Source organism: Schistocerca piceifrons, chromosome 6 (genome assembly GCF_021461385.2).
Source record: "Schistocerca piceifrons isolate TAMUIC-IGC-003096 chromosome 6, iqSchPice1.1, whole genome shotgun sequence".
NCBI classification, from domain to species: domain Eukaryota; kingdom Metazoa; phylum Arthropoda; class Insecta; order Orthoptera; family Acrididae; genus Schistocerca; species Schistocerca piceifrons.
The window spans coordinates 29056980-29080568 of NC_060143.1; the positions used below are offsets into that span (position 1 = coordinate 29056980).

The 23589-nt window shown below is 40.8% G+C and overlaps 2 protein-coding genes across 2 annotated transcripts in view; one reads left to right on the forward strand and one right to left on the reverse strand.

The window, feature by feature from the left end:
* The window catches only part of LOC124802866 (DNA replication complex GINS protein PSF1-like), a 59050-nt gene extending 36993 nt beyond the window's left edge, over window positions 1-22057 (reverse strand). The window contains exons 1-4 of the mRNA XM_047263905.1: window positions 21897-22057; window positions 21750-21814; window positions 21576-21671; window positions 21403-21493 (exon numbers count right to left, since the gene is read on the reverse strand). Of these exons, the coding sequence (XP_047119861.1) occupies window positions 21403-21493; window positions 21576-21671; window positions 21750-21814; window positions 21897-21968 (324 nt within the window). The 5' untranslated portion in view covers window positions 21969-22057. The remainder of the gene's footprint in view (window positions 1-21402; window positions 21494-21575; window positions 21672-21749; window positions 21815-21896) is intronic.
* Window positions 22058-22124: 67 nt separating this feature from the next.
* The window catches only part of LOC124802865 (tetratricopeptide repeat protein 8), a 62371-nt gene continuing 60906 nt past the window's right edge, over window positions 22125-23589 (forward strand). The window contains exons 1-3 of the mRNA XM_047263904.1: window positions 22125-22305; window positions 22476-22657; window positions 22740-23034. Coding sequence (XP_047119860.1) covers window positions 22195-22305; window positions 22476-22657; window positions 22740-23034 — 588 coding nt within the window. The 5' untranslated portion in view covers window positions 22125-22194. The remainder of the gene's footprint in view (window positions 22306-22475; window positions 22658-22739; window positions 23035-23589) is intronic.

Consider the following 23589-nt stretch of genomic DNA (forward strand, 5'->3'; position numbering starts at 1 on the left):
TTTTCCATAGTTTCATATTTAATAATCATATACAATGACCCGGTCAACATTAAGATCTGCATCTAAGAACTGGAAAGTTGCACAAATCCAGTATAGAAACCTTCATTTGAACTGTACAGCTCAAACCATGTCCGTGATACCAAGAAATCAAAACTCGTTCATACGGCTGTTATCAAAACCCTAATCTGACAAAACACAAAAACAAACTTCAAGATAGCCACCAACCACAATCAATCATTACCACCTTAAATGCAACATCCAAATAAAAACATGAATCATACCCCCTCACTTCTCCAAATCTTCCCCCCCCCCCCCCCCCCCCCTCCATCCCAACAAAGACATCAACTTGACATTCAACATCCAAACCCAAAATTAATCCCAACAAAACAACTCAAACTGAAGTAAACATTGGTGTCCTCCTCTTCCCCCAACACAATCATAAAACCAACTTACAACCTTTGGCCTTTTAAGTATTCTCAATAACCTTTAACAAACTATGGAATGGATAAAAATTACCTGGAAAAGCCTTCCTCCGGCCGTACTCATCTATGTAAGACTGCAAGGTGGAAGAGCATCTTCCCCCCCTTCCTTTATTTAACACTCCCCCATTACCCTTCTATTGTATTTGCACAAGCCTCCATTTAACAATTTTTAAACTCCACACCACGAATGAAAACTATATGCTGAAATCCCCATCATCAATATATTCCTCAAACAACCCAATTAATATCAGTTTTGTCTGTCTACCCATCTTCCTACACCAATTCCAAAATACTCAGCCCTTGAAGCAACAGCCTTCCCTCCACATCCACAACACCACTACTCCTCCAATACATCATCTTCCTAAATGCAGACTCATCAATTTCCACAATATTCCCCCACCCAACTGTCACGTTTACTTAATGTACTCTGAACGAATCTCCCTGCACAGAATGATCGCAAATGCCTGTCACATGAGCCCAAGACCCAATGGATGAGCAAAAGCAAAAATAATATGTTAACAACACAGTGGGCTACCTCAAATGGCCAGCCCATACTTCTAGAACCAGGAAACCCTCCAAGTGGATCGCCAAACTCTGTCACGCCGACAGTGCCACATATGTTTGGTGCTGGTCCAAGACACAGCAACTTTGGTTAAAATCATAACATCACCATAAACGTGACGCTTTATGTATGCAGTAATCAGCCCATACTACATCAGAAGTTTAATGGTTGTTGCCGTATCATTGCCCCCTTGTAGCATACAACAACATGCCAGTAAACTTCATACCCATATCCATAACTAATAATAAATGAAAAACAGAATTAACTCCCTAACCATACACAACACATCACACTAGTAACTCCAAAGCTAAAAACAAATATGTAGCCAATGATTGCCTATGTTAAAAAACTCACTAACAAACCATCAAAGACACACTTCCAATATGAATTTTAGCAAATGGCACTCTAGCAATCCACTGACTTACTACCATCAATCAAAAACAAATATTTCAAACATCAACATTCAACATCTGAGTGTCACCAGATACCACAACATGCCCTCTTCAAACAGTCTTCCTTTTGTGCTGATAACTTGTCATACCATATCATTAAAAAATGTGCACCCTTAATAGTTAGGGCCACAGCTGACATATGCAATAGCTCACTTTCTGAGGGAATCTTCTCTCAAAAGCTAAAAATAGCTATAGTGAAGACAGTGTACAAAAAAGATGAAAAACAGATGTAACAAGTTACAGGCCAGCCTCTCTACTGTCTGTTTTTCTAAAATAATTGAAAAGAAGTTTTACAAAAGACTCACGGATTTCATTGAAAATAAGAAAAAAAACTTTTCTCAACCACACAGCATGGTTTTCGGAAAGGTAAATCCACCAAGGCAGCTATTACCAATTTCCTAAATGAAGCTTTGCAGACATTAGACAGGAAAGAACACATAACAGCAACATTCCTAGAGCTGTCAAAAGTATTTGACAATGTTAACCATCGTCTATTGCCTATAAAGCTAGAAAATGTTGGTGTCAGAGGTCCAGCCTGTGAGTGGGTAAAGTCGTACCTACAAAACAGACAACAAATGATTGAAGTCTTGTACAAAGAAATCAAAAATTTAATTTCCTATCATTCAGAAAAGCCACTGTGTTGAATACAGTATGCCACAGGGTTCCATACTGAGACCAGTCTTGTTCTTGGTGTTTGCAAACGACTTGGAACCACCCAGGCTTAACCGTAAGTACATTAAATATGCTGCTAATACAAATATTCTTATCACATGAAAGATCCCAGAAGATCTTCAAAATGAAATAGAAAAGAGCACTTCACATCAGAATGGTCTGCCATGAACAACTTGATAATAAACACACAGAAGATGAACACTATGCATCTACACACAGTGCAGAATAAACAGCTTCTAACTGCAATCATAGAACTGTTAGGCAAAAAACTTGCAACTGTAAATACCACTGAATTTCTAGGAGTTTGGATTCAAGATGACCTAAGATGGCAGAATTACACACAACACCTATGTAGTAAAATATTATTTGTTATAGAATTAAAATTCCTGCTGCAGGCACATCAATTCAAGTCATGAAAACAATGGGTACTACGCCCTAGCAGAATCACTGGGGAAATTCTCCACCCAACAAAAGCTGTTTCATTGCATAAATAAGAAATATAAGAACCATGGAAGGCACAGCATCTCGACCTTCATGCAAACCTTCATTTAAAAAGGTTCATATTCTTCCATTACCAGACCTATAATGTTTACGACGAAAACCACAGACAACAGCAGCAACATTGCATGTATATATCTCCATTCATACAACACAAGGAATAATCAGGATTTGTATTTGCAGTTTCCTCATACAACACTTTAACAAAAAGGACCCCTGCAAGCATGAAAAAAACTGTACAAGAAACCACATTTAAAAAATTAAGGCAATAACTGGCTTGCATAAATTCAAAACTGCAGTGAGTGACTACTTGCTATACAACTGCTACTATAGTGTTGATGAATTTTTATCTACTATGTAAATACATGAACAAATTTAAATAACTTACACAATTAAGGCCAAAATAAGAAATGTGCGTGTATAAATTTGTGTCTTCTGTGCGTGTGTGTGTGTGTGTGTGTGTGTGTGTGTGTGTGTGTGTGTGTGCGCGCGGCGCGCGTGCTCGTGCAATCAAGGTCAAAAGTAAGAATTATGTATGTGTAAAATTTATTTGTGGACTGTTTTCCCCCACAGTTTAGGCTTTTATTGCTATATACTGTGAACCATACAACAGTTTCTGTTCAAAAGTTATTGCAATTATTTGACTTGTCCTACATCACTATGTACCCCTGTAAAATGTATGATTCACAGAACCAATAAATATATGATACAATGCAACACATTTCCAAGATTGATGTCTGAAATACCCATCTGTGATACAGACAAGAGAGAGAGTGAGTCAATAATTAGATCACTGAAGACTAAGGACTCTCATGGTTATGATGGAGTGGCTAGCAGAATATTCAAGAACTGTGCTGCACATGTTAGCCTTGTATTTAGCCATATTTGTAATTTTTCCTTTAGGAATGGTCAGTTTCCTGAGCGATTAAAGTATGTGCGGATGGATATGTGTGTGTATACGAGTGTATACCTGTCCTTTTTGCCCCCTAAGGTAAGTCTTTCCACTCCCGGGATTGGAATGACTCCTTACCCTCTCCCTTAAAACCCACATCCTTTTGTCTTTCCCTCTCCTTCCTTCTTTCCTGATGAAGCAACTGTTGGTTGCGAAAGCTACAATTTTGTGTGTATGTTTGTGTTTCTATCGACCTGCCAGTGCTTTCATTTGGTAAGTCACACCATATATATATATATATATATTAATTAATAGAGGGAAACATTCCACGTGGGAAAAATATATCTAAAACAAAGATGATGTGACTTACCAAACGAAAGCGCTGGCACGTCGATAGACACACAAACAAAATACACACAAAATTCAATCTTTCGCAACAAACTGTTGCCTCATCAGGAAAGAGGGAAGGAGAGGGAAAGATGAAAGGATGTGGGTTTTAAGGGAGAGGGTAAGGAGTCATTCCAATCCCGGGAGCAGAAAGACGAAGTGTGTGTGTATGCGAGTGTATACCTGTCCTTTTTTCCCCCTAAGGTAAGTCTTTCCGCTCCCGGGATTTCCAGCAAAATACTAAAAGCTTGTTCTCAACAGATAAGTAAGATTCTCAGCCACCTGTGTAATAGCTCTCTGGAACAGGGCATTTTCCCTGATAGACTGAAATATGCTATTGTTATACCTTTGCATAAAAAGGGGGATAGATCTGATGTCAACAATTACCGTCCAATCTCCCTTCTAACAGCTTTATCCAAAATTTTTGAGAAAGTAATGTATTCAAGAGTAGCTTCACATATCTGTAAAAATGAAGTACTAACAAAATGTCAGTTTGGTTTCCAGAAAGGTTTTTCAACAGAAAATGCCATATATGCTTTCACCAGTCAAATTTTGAATGATCTGAATAACCGAACACCACCCATTGGGATTTTTTGTGATCTCTCAAAGGCTTTTGATTGTGTAAATCATGAAATTCTGCTAGACAAGCTCAAGTATTGTGGCATGAGTGGGACAGTGCACAAATGGTTTAATTCGTACCTAACTGGAAGAGTGCAGAAAGTTGAAATAAGTAGTTCTCGTAACATGCAAAGATCAGCACATTCCTCTAACTGGGGAACTATCAAGAATGGGGTTCCACAAGGGTCAGTCTTGGGTCCTTTGTTGTTCTTATTACATATTAATGACTTGCCATTCTATATTCATGAAGAGGCAAAGTTAGTTCTCTTTGCTGATGATACAAGTATAGTAATCACACCTGACAAACAAGAATTAACTGATGAAATTGTCAATACTGTCTTTCAGAAAATTACTAAGTGGTTCCTTGTAAACGGACTCTCACTGAATTTTGATAAGACACAGTACATACAGTTCCGTACAGGGAATGGTATGATGCCATTAATAAATATAGACCTTAATCAGAAGCATATAGCTAAGGTAGAATATTCCAAATATTTAGGTGTGTCCATTGATGAGAGATTAAATTGGAAGAAACACAGTGATGATCTGCTGAAACGTTTGAGTTCAGCTACTTATGCAATAAGGGTCATTGCAAATTTTGGTGATAAACATCTTAGTAAATTAGCTTACTACACCTATTATCACTCATTGCTTTCATATGGCATCATATTTTGGGGGAATTCATCACTGAGGAATAAAGTATTTATTGCACAAAAGCGTGTAATCAGAATAATAGCTGGAGTCCACCCAAGATCATCCAGCAGACATTTATTTAAGGATCTAGGGATATTCACAGTAGCTTCTCAGTATATATACTCTCTTATGAAATTTGTTATTAACAACCAAACCCAATTCAAAAGGAATAGCAGTGGGCATAACTACAATACTAGGAGAAAGGATGATCTTCACTATTCAAGATTAAATCTAACTTTGGCACAGAAAGGGGTGAATTATACTGGCACTAAAGTCTTTGGTCACTTACCAAATAGTATCAAAAGTCTGACAGATAACCAAGAAGTATATAAGAAGAAATTAAAAGAATTTCTGAATGACAACTCCTTCTACTCCATAGAGGAATTTTTTGATATAAATTAAGAAAAAAAAAGAAAAAATATTTAAAAAATAAAAAAAATAAAAAATAAAGAAAAACAAAAAACACAAAAAAATAAAGTTGTTATATTAACTTAAGTATGATGTTAAATTAACCTAATTATGTCATGTATTAGAAAATTCGACTCGTTCCACATCATTACGAAATATCGTATTCGTGATACATGGAACTAGTATTAATCTAATCTAATCTAATCTAATCTAACTCCTTACCCTCTCCCTTAAAACCCACTTCCTTTCGTCTTTCCCTCTCCTTCCCTCTTTCCTGATGAGGCAACAGTTTGTTGCGAAAGCTTGAATTTCGTGTGTATGTTTGTGTTTGTTTGTGTGTCTATCGACGTGCCAGCGCTTTTGTTTATATATATATAAAAACACAGATGATGTGACTTACCAAACGAAAGTGCTGGCAGGTCAATAGACACACAAACAAACACAAACATACACATGAAATTCAAGCTTTCGCAACAAACTGTTGCCTCATCAGGAAAGAGGGAAGGGGTGGGAAAGACGAAAGGATGTGGGTTTTAAGGGAGAGGGTAAGGAGTCATTCCAATCCCGGGAGCGGAAAGACTTACCTTAGGGGGAAAAAAGGACAGGTATACACTCGCGCACACACACACATGTCCATCCGCACATACACAGACACAAGCACACATTTGTAAAGGCAAAGAGTTTGGGCAGAGATGTCAGTCGAGGCGGAAGTAAAGAGGCAAAGATGTTGTTGAAAGACATGTGAGGTACGAGCGGCGGCAACTTGAAATTAGCGGAGGTTGAGGCCTGGCGGATAACGAGAAGAGAGGATATACTGAAGGGCAAGTTCCCATCTCCGGAGTTCTGACAGGTTGGAGTTAGTGGGAAGTATCCAGATAACCCGGACGGTGTAACACTGTGCCAAGATGTGCTGGCCGTGCACTAAGGCATGTTTAGCCACAGGGTGATCCTCATTACCAACAAACACTGTCTGCCTGTGTCCATTCATGCGAATGGACAGTTTGTTGCTGGTCATTCCCACATAGAAAGCTTCACAGTGTAGGCAGGTCAGTTGGTAAATCACATGCGTGCTTTCACACGTGGCTCTGCCTTTGATCGTGTACACCTTCCGGGTTACAGGACTGGAGTAGGTGGTGGTGGGAGGGTGCATGGGACAGGTTTTACACCGGGGGCAGTTACAAGGGTAGGAGCCAGAGGGTAGGGAAGGTGGTTTGGGGATTTCAGAGGGATGAACTAAGAGGTTACGAAGGTTAGGTGGACGGTGGAAAGACACTCTTGGTGGAGTGGGGAGGATTTCATGAAGGATGGATCTCATTTCAGGGCAGGATTTGAGGAACTCGCACCCCTGCTGGAGAGCCACATTCAGAGTCTGATCCAGTCCTGGAAACTATCCTGTCACAAGTGGGGCACTTTTGTGGTTCTTCTGTGGGAGGTTCTGGGTTTGAGGGGATGAGGAAGTGACTCTGGTTATTTGCATCTGTACCAGGTCGGGAGGGTAGTTGCGGGATGCGAAACCTGTTTTCAGGTAGTTGGTGGAATGGTTCAGGGATTCCGGACTGGAGCAGATTCCTTTGCCATGAAGACCTAGGCTGTAGGGAAGGGACTGTTTGATGTGGAATGGGTGGCTGCTGTCATAATGGAGGTACTGTTGCTTGTTGGTTGGTTTGATGTGGACGGACGTGTGAAGCTGGCCATTGGACAGATGGGGGTCAACGTCAAGGAAAGTGGCATGGGATTTGGAGTAGGACCAGGTGAATCTGATGGAACCAAAAGAGTTGAGGTTGGAGAGGAAATTCTGGAGTTCTTCTTCACTGTGAGTCCAGATCATGAAGATGTCATCAATAAATCTGTACCAAACTTTGGGTTGGCAGGCCTAGGTAACCAAGAAGGCTTCCTCTAAGTGACCCATGAACAGGTTGGCGTACGAGGGGGCCATCCTGGCACCCATGGCTGTTCCCTTTAATTGTTGGTATGTCTGGCCTTCAAAAGTGAAGAAGTTGTGGATCAGGATGAAGCTGGCTAAGGTAATGAGGAAAGAGCCTACACTCGTACTCTCTGCTGGTAATATCACTTTGCCATGAAGAAAAATGATCCTAATCCTACTCCCAATGATCCAACTCCCCAAGACACTATCCAAATCGAACGCTGCCTGGAACAGTTCCGTCCTCCGTCACAGCGGGACCCACCTCCTCTTCCTCAAAATCACCCCTCCAAACCTTCCAGGAATTTCTGACTTCGAGCCTTGCCTCTCAATCCTTCTTAAAAAACCTTAATCCTACTCCCAACATCACCACTGCTGAAGCCCAAGCTATCCGTGATCTGAAGGCTGACCGATCCATCGTCATTCTTCCGGCGGACAAGGGTTCCACAACCGTGGTACTTGATCGTCAGGAGTACGTGACTGAGGGACTGCGTCAGCTTTCAGACAACACCACATACAAAGTTTGCCAAGGTAATCCCATTCCTGACGTCAAGGCGGAGCTTCAAGGAATCCTCAGAACCTTAGGCCCCCTACAAAACCTTTCACCTGACTCCATCAACCTCCTGACCCCACCAACACCACGCACCCCTACCTTCTTCCTAAAATTCACAAACCCAATCATCCCAGCTGCCCCATTGTAGCTGGTTACCAAGCCCCCACAGAACGTATCTCGGCCTACATAGGTCAACACCTTCAACCCATTACATGCAGTCTCCCATCCTTCATGAAAGACACCAACTACTTTCTCGAACGCCTGGAATCCTTACCCAATCTGTTACCCCCGGAAACCATCCTCGTAACCATTGATGCCACTTCCTTATACACAAATATTCCGCACGTCCAGGGCCTCGCTGCGACGGAGCACTTCCTTTCACGGCGATCACCTGCCACCCTACCTAAAACCTCTTTCCTCTTTACCTTAGCCAGCTTCATCCTGACCCACAACTTCTTCACTTTTGAAGGCCAGACATACCAACAATTAAAGGGAACAGCCATGGGTGCCAGGATGGCCCCCTCGTACGCCAACCTATTCATGGGTCGCCTAGAGGAAGCCTTCTTCGTTACCCAGGCCTGCCAACCCAAAGTTTGGTACAGATTTATTGATGACATCTTCATGATCTGGACTCACAGTGAAGAAGAACTCCAGAATTTCCTCTCCAACCTCAACTCCTTTGGTTCCATCAGATTCGCCTGGTCCTACTCCAAATCCCATGCCACTTTCCTTGACGTTGACCCCCATCTGTCCAATGGCCAGCTTCACACGTCTGTCCACATCAAACCCACCAACAAGCAACAGTACCTCCATTATGACAGCAGCCACCCATTCCACATCAAACGGTCCCTTCCCTACAGCCTAGGTCTTCATGGCAAACGAATCTGCTCCAGTTGGAATCCCTGAACCATTACACCAACTACCTGACAACAGCTTTCGCATCCCGCAACTACCCTCCCGACCTGGTACAGATGCAAATAACCAGAGTCACTTCCTCATCCCCTCAAACCCAGAACCTCCCACAGAAGAACCACGAAAAGTGCCCCACTTGTGACAGGATACTTTCCGGGACTGGATCAGACTCTGAATGTGACTCTCCAGCAGGGGTACGACTTCCTCAAATCCTGCCCTGAAATGAGATCCATCCTTCATGAAATCCTCCCCACTCCACCAAGAGTGTCTTTCCGCCGTCCACCTAACCTTCGTAACCTCTTAGTTCATCCATCTGAAATCCCCAAACCTCCTTCCCTACCCTCTGGCTCCTACCCTTGTAACTGCCCCCGGTGTAAAACCTGTCCCATGCACCCTCCCACCACCACCTACTCCAGTCCTGTAACCCGGAAGGTGTACACGATCAAAGGCAGAGCCACGTGCGAAAGCACCCACGTGATTTACCAACTGACCTGCCTACACTGTTAAGCTTTCTATGTGGGAATGACCAGCAACAAACTGTCCATTTGCATGAATGGACACAGGCAGACAGTGTTTGTTGGTAATGAGGATCACCCTGTGGCTAAACATGCCTTGGTGCACGGCCAGAACATCTTGCACAGTGTTACACCGTCCGGGTTATCTGGATACTTCCCACTAACACCAACCTGGCAGAACTCCAGAGATGGGGACTTGCCCTTCAGTATATCCTCTCTTCTTGTTATACGCCAGGCCTCAACCTCCGCTAATTTCAAGTTGCCGCCGCTCATACCTCACCTGTCTTTCAACAACATCTTTGCCTCTTTACTTCCGCCTCGACTGACATATCTGCCCAAACTCTTTGCCTTTACAAATGTCTGCTTGTGTCTGTGTATGTGCGGATGGACATGTGTGTGTGTGTGCGCGAGTGTATACCTGTCCTTTTTTCCCCCTAAGGTAAGTCTTTCCGCTCCCGGGATTGGAATGACTCCTTACCCTCTCCCTTAAAACCCACATCCTTTCGTCTTTCCCACCCCTTCCCTCTTTCCTGATGAGGCAACAGTTTGTTGCGAAAGCTTGAATTTCATGTGTATGTTTGTGTGTCTATCGACCTGCCAGCGCTTTTGTTTGGTAAGTCACATCATCTTTGTTTTTAGATATATTTTTCCCACGTGGAATGTTTCCCTCTATTATATATATATATTCTTATTGTCATTTCTTGTTAACACCATTAGCTTATTCCCAAGAATAAGCATCTTTCACTTGGTTAATACTCGGCAGAAATCAAACCTGCATTTGGATCGGACTTCCTTAACTCTTGCGCAAAAAGGTGTGCAGTATACTGCTGCATCCATTTTCAATAAGCTACCACTCGAATTCAAAAGTCTTAGCAGTAATCCACACACTTTCAAATCGAAACTGAACAGTTTCTTCATGGGCCACTCCTTCTATTCTGTCGAAAAATTAAACTGATTCTTATTGTATTGCTGATTGTGTTTACTTAAACTTATGGACTGACTTTTTTCGGGTCCATAAACATTTATTTTTATCTGTTATTACTTTTATGTTGTAATTTCATGTACTGACACGTTCCATGACCTTTGAGATTTGCTCCTCAATTTGGCTGGTTGGTTGGTTGGTTGGTTGTGGGAAGAGACCAAACAGCGAGGTCATTGGTCTCATCGGATTAGGGAAGGAAGTCGGCCGTGCCCTTTCAAAGGAACCATCCCAGCGTTTGACTGGAGCGATTTAGGGAAATCATGGAAAACCTAAATCAGGATGGCCGGATGCGGGATTGAAACGTCATCCTCCCGAATGCGAGTCCAGTGTGCTACCACTGCGCCAACTCGCTCGGTCTCAATTTGGTCCTACAGAACTTGACATGTAAATTAAAAAAATAAAAAATAAATGCTGCCCCACCATGACGTCACACAACACAATTCAGTTTCGTTTCAGGTCAAAGCTGACAACTGGTACCACATGTTTCACTTGACCCTTCAATGTCACATCACATAGGAAATGAGAGTTGGTTAATGGCCAAAGCAGAGGAGAGGAAAATTTCTAAGAACACACAAAACTTGTAACAGCAAGGTAGATTAGATCCCCAAGAGGTGAAGTTTTACAGTAGCGAACAAAAAAAATTAGGTCTAGCAATGTACAAAATGAATCCAACAGAATTAACATGGCGAATACCAACTTGGATTAGCAGACTTACATTAATTAATCAAATATTTCTACCAGGTACCAAGACTGGTACAATGGTTATAGATTCATTCCACGATTGCCTACACTTGACAGCATCGAATTACCCCAAGCACATGGTGGTAATACGTGATTATTTTAGCTTGCACAGTATTGATGTCACAACATATCAACATTGAGGGGCAATACTAAGAAGCAAAAACATAAAATCAGGAGTGGGAAAAGCAAATTAAAAATCCCTTGATTTATTGAGAGCATTCTGGAAAAGTGCAGTGCATCTGTACAGGAAATCACACATAAAACACTATAACCTCATCAGAATAACGAAGTGATTAACAACTAGTTGTTTACATGACAACTACCGCAGAAACAATCAATCAGAGAATGAGTTTCAATGAACTTTCTGTCCTGCTTACAGCTGCCACGTCGCTCGTCATGTGGCTTGATTTCTCTGTGCTGATTTTCTTATTTCACAAAATGGAATACCTGAAACTGGCAGCAAAACTGTACAGAAAAGTGACAACAGTGTTACAATCATGTCAGGCAGACTCTCAGTACCATATGCCAAAGGGAAACATGTGCGTACATTGTCCCAAATGGCACAGCTGTGGCTGTCAGAATCTTACTGAGTGCCCAGGTAATGCAGAAAAGCCAGCATTGGCCCATTCTACACATACAGCAATACTATGCAAACCACTGTGAAGTGCACAGCAGAGGGTACTTCCCATTATACTAGTTAGTAGGGCTTTTACTTATTCCATTAAAATATGAGGTGCAGGAAGAATGACTGTTTAAATGCCTAATCTTGTCTTCATGGTCCCTAAGGGAGTGGTCTGCCCTAAGTGGGCAGTTGTAGTATATACCTAGATTCATCTTTTGATGCTGGTGCTTCTCTGTGTAGTTCAGGTAACTCACAGACATTTTTTCAACATGTCTGTGATGCTCACCCACAGGTCAAACAAATCTGTGAGCATTCATCCTGCCATTTTCTGTACAAGTTCAATATCCCCTTTCATTCCTATTTGGCAGGGGTCCCACACACTTGAGCAATATTCTAGTATGGGTCATACAAGTAATTTGTATACAATGTCCTCTGTATACTGATTGCATTTCCCTAGCGTCCCACCAATGAAGTGCTATCTGCCACCCACTCTATCTACGACTAAACCTCTGTGATTGTTCCACTTCATACCATTATGAAGTACTACACTCAAATATTTGTTTGAATTTACTTATTCCAACTGTGATGTGTTGATACTGTAGACATAAGAGAGAACATTTTTTTTTTTATTTTGTGAAGTGCCCAATTTTACATTTCTGGACACTTAAAACAAATTGCCATGCCTAACTGTCAGTCATTTTGTTATGCTGATCTACATGTAGTGCAACCTATGGAGGTGCTGTTCCAGCGTACAAGAGTCCTTAAAATGTAAACACAACATAGAAATCTAATACTGTAAGTACAAGCATACGTAATAGCTAGCATCATAATAAGACTGGTATGCCCTATAACAGAGTGTTAACACTGATGTCTGGATAATATAAATGACAATCATTGGAGGAAACTTCATCAGATAAATTTAGGGGGAAAGGTATTTGAGTGAAACTAAGTGGTAATTCCAAGGCTGCCATCAGGTATCTCATGTGGGGACCATGATAATAGAGATTATGGCATGCACAAAGGCACACAGACAGTAATTTTTCTCTCGATCTATATGCAAATGGATTACAATAGAAATTCACAAATACTGCCAGCACGAAGTATCATCTGTGATTCTCTGTAATGCTGTGTGAAACTATTGTGCATAGTTATGCTCATTCTGGGAAAGTTCACGAAGATATATTTGAATTTACCATTTCTACGTCTCTGGGTGGGTTGATTGGTGTGTGATTAATCTGCTAAGCAAATTAAACCATCTACACATCAATGCAAAATATCACGTCATGCAGATTTGCTTTACTATTTGTCCAATACATATTTTTCAGGAAAAGCCCTGAGAGCTGACTGCAGCTCCATGGGTAGTTCTCCTCCTAACAATTAGAAAGAATTTGAGAATGGCATAATCTTTTATGGATGTCTTGGATGCATCCACATTGGAAGATCAATGGTATTATGAACAGGATACATTGCTACTCATTGTAAGGATGACACTCTGATTTGCAGATAGGCATAATGAAAAAAGTGCTACACATTGAGCTTTTGCCCAAACCCTTCTTATCTCTCTTCACCCCGACCAGAATGCGACTGTCACACTGAATGAAAGCAGCAATCCAGAGCGCAGTGGAGAAGGGAGAGAACAGCAGGGTATGGGTAGGGGAAAGAAGAACAGTGTCTGGCAAAGTGTGCAGAGCTAGTTGGCAGTAGGACAAGGCGTGCAGCATTAGGAGGCTGTGAGGAAGGGAGGGAGGGATTTGGGGAGTGGGAGAGGGGGAGCAGAAAAGAAGAGGAGCAGAGAAGGTGAAAAGACTGATGGTTGAGTTGGCAGAGTGTGGTGCACAATGAAGGTGAGAATTGGGAGTCCCAACCTGTCCTGACTAGAAAAACTGAACCAGCCCATAATCAGGGCTTCGTTACTTATCATCAACACCTGAAATGAGAAACAGCCTACCCAAATTGTTCCCACCCCTCCTGAAGTGATCTTCCATCGCTTACCCAACCTCCACAACACCATAATCCTTCCCTATGCCACACCCAACTACAACCCCTTGCCATTGTGATCATATCCCTACAGAAGACCCAGGTGCAAGATCTTCCCAATCCACCCACCCAGCACTTCCTACTCGAACCCTGTCACAGCCTTACCCTACCCCATCATAGGGCATGCCACCTGAGAAGGCAGCCATGTCATATACCAGCTCTGCTGCAATCATTGTCAGCTTTTGATGTTGGTATGACTACTAACCAGCTGTCTACCAGGCTGAATGGCCACTGCCAAACTGTGGCCGAGAGCAAAGTGGACAACCCCGTGGCACAATACGCAGCTGGACATAACACGCTTGATTTCAATTGCTGCTTCACAACCCAGGCCACCTGGATCCTCCCCTACACCAGCAGGTTTTCTGAAATGCGCAGATGAAATTTATCCTTACAATACACCCTCCACTCTCAATGTTATTTCGATCTAAACCTGTGGTAACCTACTGTCCTCACAGCCTCTACCCAATATTTTAATAAATGTTTGTTAACTTTGCTGTATTGAATTTTGCACATTTATTCCAACCGGTTTCGGTTTTGACTCTTCAACTGTATCTCATATGAAATGTAAAGGTCATATTGTTTGTCCCTGGATGATGGTTGAAAACTGAAACCAATTGGAATAAATGTGTAAAATTCAAAACAGCGAAGTTAACATGCATTTCTTAAATATATTCATGTTTAAAATTGTTGCCTAAAAAAAATGTCTGAAGCTCCACCCAACAGGTTCCATCCATCTGTCCCCTCACGCTCATTGTTCGCCACTCTCTCCCAACGCACTCACTGGTCTTTCCCCTTACCCTGCTCCACATTTCCTCAACCTTCCCCTCCTCCCTCACAGCCTCCTGGTGCTGCACCTGGCAGTCTCGTCCTGCTGTCATCTAGTCCCTGCATGTTCCACCAAACAGTGCTCATGCCTCCCCACACCCGTATCCTGCTAATGTTCCCCCTCACTCTGGATTGCTGCTTTCATTCAACACAACAGATGCAATCTGGCCAGAGATAGTGGTCATGTGTGCATGAGGTGTTCTTTCTTGTGTGAATATGTCTGTGTTTTCTTTTCCGAAGAAGGCTTTGATAGAAAGCTCAATGTGTAACAGTCTTTTCATTGTGTGTATTTGCAACTCAGCAGGTCATATTTATGGGGAGAAGCACTCTAACCTCTTCATAATGTTGTTGCCTTTGATCTGTTATCTGTATGGCACTACCAATTTCTTATGGCGCGTGCCCTCCCCCCTCCACACACTAGCATTTACTTCCATGTTAATTTTATAACTTCATATTTACACATGTATTTTGGTCTGTTATTGTTGTTGTTGTACAGTCAAGTGAGAGTGAATGAGAGAGAGAGAGAGAGAGAGAGAGAGAGAGAGAGAGAGAGAGAGAGAGAGAGAGAGAGAGAGAGAGAGAGAGAGAGGGGGGGGGGGGGGGGAGGGGGTAGATGCGTAAACTATGAAACTGCATCTAGCAGTGTCCCCAAGCAGTGGCAGTAGTTACAATAGCTTCTAAACTTATTCTTCATAAGTAACTCTTAAAACAAACAACGATATGTATTTTAGCAGCGATTGTCAAAGACATAAGCTACATATATTACATGAGAAATACACAACTTATCAATCATGTGATCACAGATCTTAGTCAATTCTTGACTTCAATTCTTCTTGCTTGCTTTGCTGGGTAGAGAACATGCTTCTGCATGAATTTTCAACAAGACATGCTGTCATCTTCAGAAGACTGCCAAAATGGTCCTGCAGGGCATCCTTTAATATGTATATTAGTTAGAGATGGGCAAACTCGTTCATCCTTGGGAACTAGTTCACTGCTGATCATTCTTTTTTGGGAACCGTTCATTTTTACTTATTCACCGTTCATTTGTGCTTGGTATATGGTTCTTATGAAAAACTGGAAACTAGTAGTGTAGGTGACTGAAGAATGGAGGGCACCAAGAGGGGGCACTTGCCTCCCCCTGGAGTATAGAGTTTCTATTCATTGCCGGCCGGTGTGGCCTAGCGGATCAAGGCGCTTCAGCCTGGAACCACGCGACCCCTAAGGTTGCAGGTTCGAATCCTGCCTCGGGCATGGCTGTGTTTGATGTCCTTAGGTTAGTTAGGTTTAAGTAGTTCTAAGTTCTAGGGGACTGATCACCTCCGATGTTAAGTCCCATAGTGCTCAGAGCCATTTGAACCATTTTTTTATTCATTACAGAATTCTTACATACTTTTAGAAGTAATTTCTGTGATTCTGCAGAACCTCTTGTTTAGCCAACTGTAGCCTTGTGTGGCTGATCGTAGGGAAATAACAAAATAACATAGGGTGGCGCACGGAAAACCGGCCCCGAGTACAGACTGCTCGCCAATTATGGACTATGTGTTGCCCGTTATGAGCAGATACAACAAACAGACAAACAGGTAATAATTAGGCAGTGAAGAAATAACAAGCTAATGAAAGCAACAATTGCGAAACAATCGACGACGATGTGTAGAGAGCTGGAGAAGAGAACATGAAAATCTCACGTGGCGCGCATGGGCTATAGCTCATGTAGTCTTGTAAACCTGTTGGTGGCTTTTTCCCAACTTAATAGACCACAAGTGTCTTGTACAAAATTCTTCATTTCGACTTCCACTGCATAGCTATGGTACGTTGTAGACAATAATCGTTTACACCCTATATATACTTCACGTTCTCTCTGAGTTCGTAGGCGAAGTAGAGACTTTATGGAAGCATAAAATAAAATGTGGTTTTCTCATACTTGCGTCACACGCTTAGTAAAAATTAGATTTTTATGTTGCATTATTAAACTTAATGCAGCAATAATAATAATAATAATAATAATTAAGTTCGCAGCAATAAACTTTTTGGTTTGAAAGCTCCTTCTGAACAAATGTTTTTGGGATAATAAGTAAATACGATTTTATGGCAATCTATGTCTTTTCAAATGGAGAGGCACCGCTTTTCCAACTGAGCCAAAATGACCCACAACCTACTCTTCTTCTTTTTCTTTTATTTTTCAGAGAAACCAAACTAGCAGGTAATGCAAATTGGAAACAACCAAACTCAAAAATAATTAGAGCCTTCCTAAATGTAATGTTTTGTCTATGAAAGATACACGAAAATCGTTTTATATGAATTTTCTTACACTAAAAATTAAGCAAATTGTTGAAAGTTAGCTGCTAAATCAAGTCGATGAAATCAAAATATATATGAATAACAAAAAAAACTTGCCTTGTTATAAGTATGTCTTCTGCTGTTCATCGATATAATGAAGTGAGCTGATACGCCCTTTTGTTACCTGAAAAGACGTACCTATTACATACAACGAAATTTTTATGTAATTTACGTAACTTAAAATACTTTTTGATTACCAGTTGTGGACGCTGAGTAGCCAGAACCAAGGGCAAGAACAGTTTGGAACACATGTAAAATAGGCGAGGGCAGTGAACGAAACGAACTGGATATTGAACTAACTAGTGCGGCCGAGAGGGACCGAGACTGAGACGAGCACGCGACCGAGGCTGAAACGAGAACTGCCGAAGTGACCGCCGCGACCGAAGTAAACTAGTGAACTATGAACCGATCGTTCATCGTTCCCGGGAACTACAAGTAGACCGCCATGACCGAAGTGAACTACGAACCGATCATTCGTTGGAATTCGTTCCTCGGTCCTTTCGTTCATCTTGGTGAACCGTTCCTTTGCACCCGTTCATTTGAGAACTACCCATCTCTAATATTAGTACTGTATCCACACTCCCACCTAGGCAGCAGCTGCTATAGTGAGGGATGGAGGCCACATCCTTATGACTTAGTCAGTATCATAGTGCCACTAGCTTCACATTTCTTGATAGGGAGGGCGCAGCATGTTATCTTGGCTCGCGAGTCATTGACAGATGTAGAAGTAACTTAGCGTGTACTCCATGAAAGTGTGTTATGTCCCTTGTTGCTCATGCTGTATATTAATAATCTTGTGAACTGCGTTAATAATAATCTCAGACTTTTTGCAGATGATCCAGTTACCTAAAACAAACTCCAGCCTAAATGAAATATTCAGTCAGACCTTGATAAGACTTCAAAGTGATGAAATGACTGGCAGTTTGCTTTAAATGTTCAAAAATTTAAAACTGTGCACTTCACTTCACAAAATGAGAAAAAGAAAAAAAAAAGTCATTGTATCCTATGAATATAATGTTAATGAATCACAGCTGAAATTTGCAAACACATACAAATACGTGGGTGTAACACTTAGTAGGGACACGAAATGTAATTGATCACATAGGCTTAGTGGGTAAAGCGGGTTGCAGACTTCAGTTTGTTGGTAAAATACTGGGGAAATGCAATCAGTATACAAAAAAGACTGCTTACAAATCACTCATGTTACCCATCCTACAATACTGCTCAAGTGGGTGGGACCCATACCAATAGAATTAGGGGTATTGCATATATAGAAATAAGGGTAGTGCACTAATGGTCACATGTATGTTGGAACTGTGGGAGAGTGTCAGGGATGTTGAAAGACCTGAACTGGCAGACAGACAGAAACAATTCTGACTAAGCTACTTACAATGTTTCATGAGCCAAATTTAAATTATGACTCTATGAATATACTACAACTCCCTACATATTGCTGTCATAGACAGAATGAGGATAAGATTAGATTAACTACACCACACACAGACACTTAAATAATTCTTTTCTGCAACCTATATTTGAATGGAATGGGAAGGAGGCCTATAACTGGTACAATGGGACCTACCCCCTGCCATACACTACACAGTGGTTCACAGAGTACAGATGTACTTTTTGACGCATTCTCAGTATGTAAAGTGCAGGTTCTTCCACCTTGCCATAATGGGATCCACCATGAGAAACAGGGGTCGACAGAAGCGTCCGATCCCACGCGTCGGCTTTGACCCGTGACGTAAGGGTGTTGTCGTGTGTGACGTCATGACGGCGCGGAGTTTGGTTTGAGTGTGGCTGTCTCCAGTTCTGTTTTATCTTATTTTATTTACTTTTCTGATCTGTTCGTTCTATCTCGTGAGATTTTTTTTATTTAAAAACACTTATTACTTCTTTTAATTATCTGTTTCCTCCAATTTCTGTTTTAGTTTATTATATTTATCTTTCTGATCTGTTCGTTCTATCCCGTGAGATTTTTTTAAAAAAAAAGACAAAAAACACTAATCAGCTACTGAAGCATCTTCATCTTCTACGGGTTGCAGGGGTTACGACCCCTGGGGAGGTGGGTGGGTATTCATACATGGCTGTCTTCACTTACACGTTGTAGCTACGCAAGGCGTCTAAATTTGTTTACATTTAGTTTGCCCCCCACCCAAAACACCCCATTTCCCGCGCTTGTCCCGTTAGTGTCAATAGGCTTCTTGTGGAAAGTGTGTGCGTTTTTGTTTCCGCCATATTTGTGACGCCATGGGTCAAAGCAGACGGGCGGAATCGGACGCTTCCGTATTTCTAGAAACAGGGCATGAACACAAATGCTATAGAATTCCACTTGGTGGCTGCACAGTGCAGCTTAGAAACTGGCCATGAATTAAAAGAAAAAAAGAAAAGAAAGTTCTCCTACCATTCCCTTCTGGGACTACTTTCAAAACCATTAGAAATCTGATATGAGTATATCATGATGAACAACAGTGGAGTGCTGCTCCTTAAGAAGCAAGGCAAGAAAGTCTTCATTGTGCAAAAACGTGCTGTGAGAAAAATATGTAGCGCTCACCCGTGATCATCTTGTAGACATCTGTTTATGGAGTCGGAAACTCTGACTACTGCTTCGCAGTATATCTATTCCCACCACAGTTCAAGAGGAACAATGAGGTACATAATAACAATACTGAAAGGAAAAACGACATTCCTTACTCCGTATAGGCTTGTCTTCAGCACAACAAGGAGTGCACAACAATGCACCAAAAAATTTTGACATTTGCCCAGGGATATAAAATATCTGACAGATAGCAAAGTAAACTCTGATAACAAACTGAGGAAGTTTCTCCTTGACAACTCCTCCTATTTTGTCAAAGAATTTCTGCTATTGTAATGTGGAAAAGGTCGTTTGTAGGTTTTATTTATTTATTTATTTGTTTTGATCCTCTGAATCATACATTGTACAGAAATGCACATCATGATACAGGACAGGTCATTTGATACATATTAGGCATTTATAAGAAGAGGTGCATGTCTATGAATCTATAAAATGATTACATATTTTTATCACATGTGTAATGTAGTCAGGTCTTATATTTATTCTGTACCAGAATTTAGCATTTATACCAATAAAACTTACATTCAGTTATGTTACATAAGGTCAATAGTTTGGGATCCATTATCTGATATTTTTGTTGAGCAGTTCATTATAGCATTTCATTAAAGCATGTTATTTTCGAGGAATTCCTGTATGCTGCAGAGGCAGTGTTTAATTAGGAGTGACCATAGTTTTACTTTAAAATCCTTCACTTGTGTAATGTCCTTCACTGCTATTGGGAGATGATTGTAGTTTTATTCCCATATATTTGAGGGATTACTCATATAGAGTTCTTTGACCTTGTATCATGTTGGTGCCAGTTTGAGTTTATATCTAAGTTGCTAATATTTTTCTTGGTGAAACATAGTAGGTCCAGTATGTACTGACATGGGAGGGGTAATATGTTCAGATTCTGGAACAGTGGTTAACAAGATTATTTCTAATCATGAAACATACTTAACTCAATTTGGTGCAGGTAATATCAATATGATTTCTCCATGTAACAGTAATGGTAACCCCCAAAAAATTGGTTTCCTTTACATAGTTGATTTTATCATCACTCAGTGATATATTTGGTACTGGTGGGTTTTATTTTGCAATTTTTTGAAAGTAATACCAGCTGTCTTTTTTTATATTTAGTAGTAGTCTGTTTGAATTAAGCCATGAGTTTAGTTGTGTTGTGCTCCTGTTTATTGTATCTTTAAGATGTTCATTTGAGTCGGATATAATAATTGTGGTATCATCAGCAAAGAGGAAGGTTCTGTTATTGTGTAAATTTAAGGGGAGGTCATGATTTTTTTTTCCTTTTTGTATAAAGAAATAGAAATGTGCAGAATGCATGTACACATTGATTTGCAATGCGAATGTATAATCATACATTTCATATCATTACAATCTTTCGTGCAAAATGATCCACACAGCATGTTACTAACTTACAGACATAAGGGATCCCCACTCCCCAACAATCGCTAAGAGTCGAGATTATAAACAAGTATACGAAAGATTCCCCTCTTCATTCATCAGCAATTACCGAATAATGGCATAAAGTCTAGTTAACTAAAAATATGTCCACAGCCAACAACTCAATCCAGGACGACACTCTACGGGAATATGCTCTACTGTCCCATTATAATAATAATAACATTAAAGAAAATACAACGAAAAAAAGAGAAAGTGAGGGGGGGGGATGAAACTAACACATTAAAATGTCTTACCTCTGCCTCAGATAAATTATATTTGACGTCAGCTGGTAATATACTTCCGAATTCCCAGCGCATTTTCCGAATTTTTTGCAAACGGTTGTATCTGGAAAACAATGCCGCAACTGTTAAAAATTTCAATGAACTGTCCACTTAGTTACACACGAAATTACGTAACAGGAACTCACATGTATGCTAGAAGACACCTTTGATTTCTCTCTAGGGCCGTATGACGCAAGTGTACACCATGAAAATAAGACGCATTTCCCGAGACGGTGGTATTTCTGAAAATATGTTTGTTATAAATTTCGTCGCAACTAATTTATCAACGAAAGCTACACTATAGCCTGTAATTTACTTACGCGTCCTTTAAATTCTGTTCATACAGTGCTTGCATCTCTTCTAAAACCTGTCTAACCAAATCATCCTGGAAATTAAAATGTCAAAGTGTGAGCAAGAATTTAGAAAAGTTATTCCAAACTATATGCATCGGATCAATGCTTAATTACATTGAATGCTGGTAGGTTATCCGCTGCTCTCTGGAGGTCCTTAATTAAACGGAAGGCTTTTTCGCAAAACATGACTACAGAAAACTAACAATGTTTGTTTACTTAAATTCGTTCACATGCTACCCGCATTTCGCGCGTTTTTACGCATAACGCACGTCTACTGTTCAAAGTTAGCTGCTATTGTGGGTGTAACATCGTTGTTGATATAAGCTTTGCAGGACAGAAACTTTGACATACCACAAAAGTGGAACAGAAGAGTTGCTCAGAGCAGCGGTTTGTTTAAAAAGACAAACAGTTTATGTGTATGATGGACCCGTTGTACATAGCTTTAAGCTCCTATCGCAGGCGAAAATATGACCAGTGTGCGTCACTTTGCACAGAATTACTGGAGAAAAATCCATACGATCAGGTATAATACTACACGAGTTACAGCATGAATTATTTAACTATTTAGTAAATACCCATATAAATTTATGAATAACAGTACTTGAGCTCATTCTAATATAGTATTTGCCCGAGAGTATACATTTTTTACTCCATTGTGAACGTAAAGAACAATTTCTATTACGCTGTTTTTAGGCCATATGGACACTTAAAATGAAAGCCTTGACAGAACAAGTGTATGTGGATGATATAGAAGCTGAAGAGGAGGGCATGGCGGATGCTATACTGGACGATGATATCATAGCCCAGGTTCCTCGCCCTGGAACTTCGCTCCGCACATCATCTCAAGTTCAGCGTGGTGTCAGCCAGGGTCAGAGGTATGTTAGACCAGTGATAACAGAATAATCATATGATAGAAGAAGAACTAGCATGTATAGTATTTATTTGAATTTTTCACAGACCACTGACACAAACTGGTCGTCCACTGAGTGGAGTTGTTCGACCAGGTACTCAGACAAGTCGGCCAGAAACTATTGAACAGGCTCTGAAAACTCCACGTACTGCACGGACAGCTAGACCAGTGACATCCCGCTCTGCACGAAGTGTGCGTTTGGGAACAGCATCCATGTTGACAGAACCAGGTGGACCCTTCATACAGATTTCGAGACTAAATCTTGGAAAATACGCTGCTAATCCTTCCATCGCTAAACCTCTTTTTGAATACCTGTTTTACCACGAGAATGATGTGAGACATGTAAGAAATTTACTGTTGACCTCTTATGCACAGAGTGGTAGTTAGCCTCATGCACTTGGAAGTTTGGAGGATGCTGCTGCTAACAATGAAGCACCACTGTACGTATATTTCTTTGCACTTGTTTCTCTTTGGATATGTTGTGTTCTCAGATGGAAATACATATTATTGTTTTGTTGATCTCCTGCTTGTTTAGACTTTATTGTTAGAATTAGTTGTTATGATAACAAGAAACTAATGATTCCTTAGCAAAGATAAAATTTACTCACTATTTTTTTTTATTATCAAATATTTGTCTGTCACAATATATTTAATTTTAGTTTATATTATTCAGTACTGAAATGAGTGTTTTTATCAACATGATGAAATATAAACAAAAAAGGCACACACATAATTAAATGATGAACTGTGCTATTACAATGCAACTGAGTAGAGATCATTCTGGCATTTACAGATCAAACAAGATTGTACAGTTTTAGCTCACTGAACTTGCCTTAGGTAGGAATGGGATTCGGACTTCTGTGTGGTTGCCAAAGTTAGGCCATGGTCAGTTTCCTT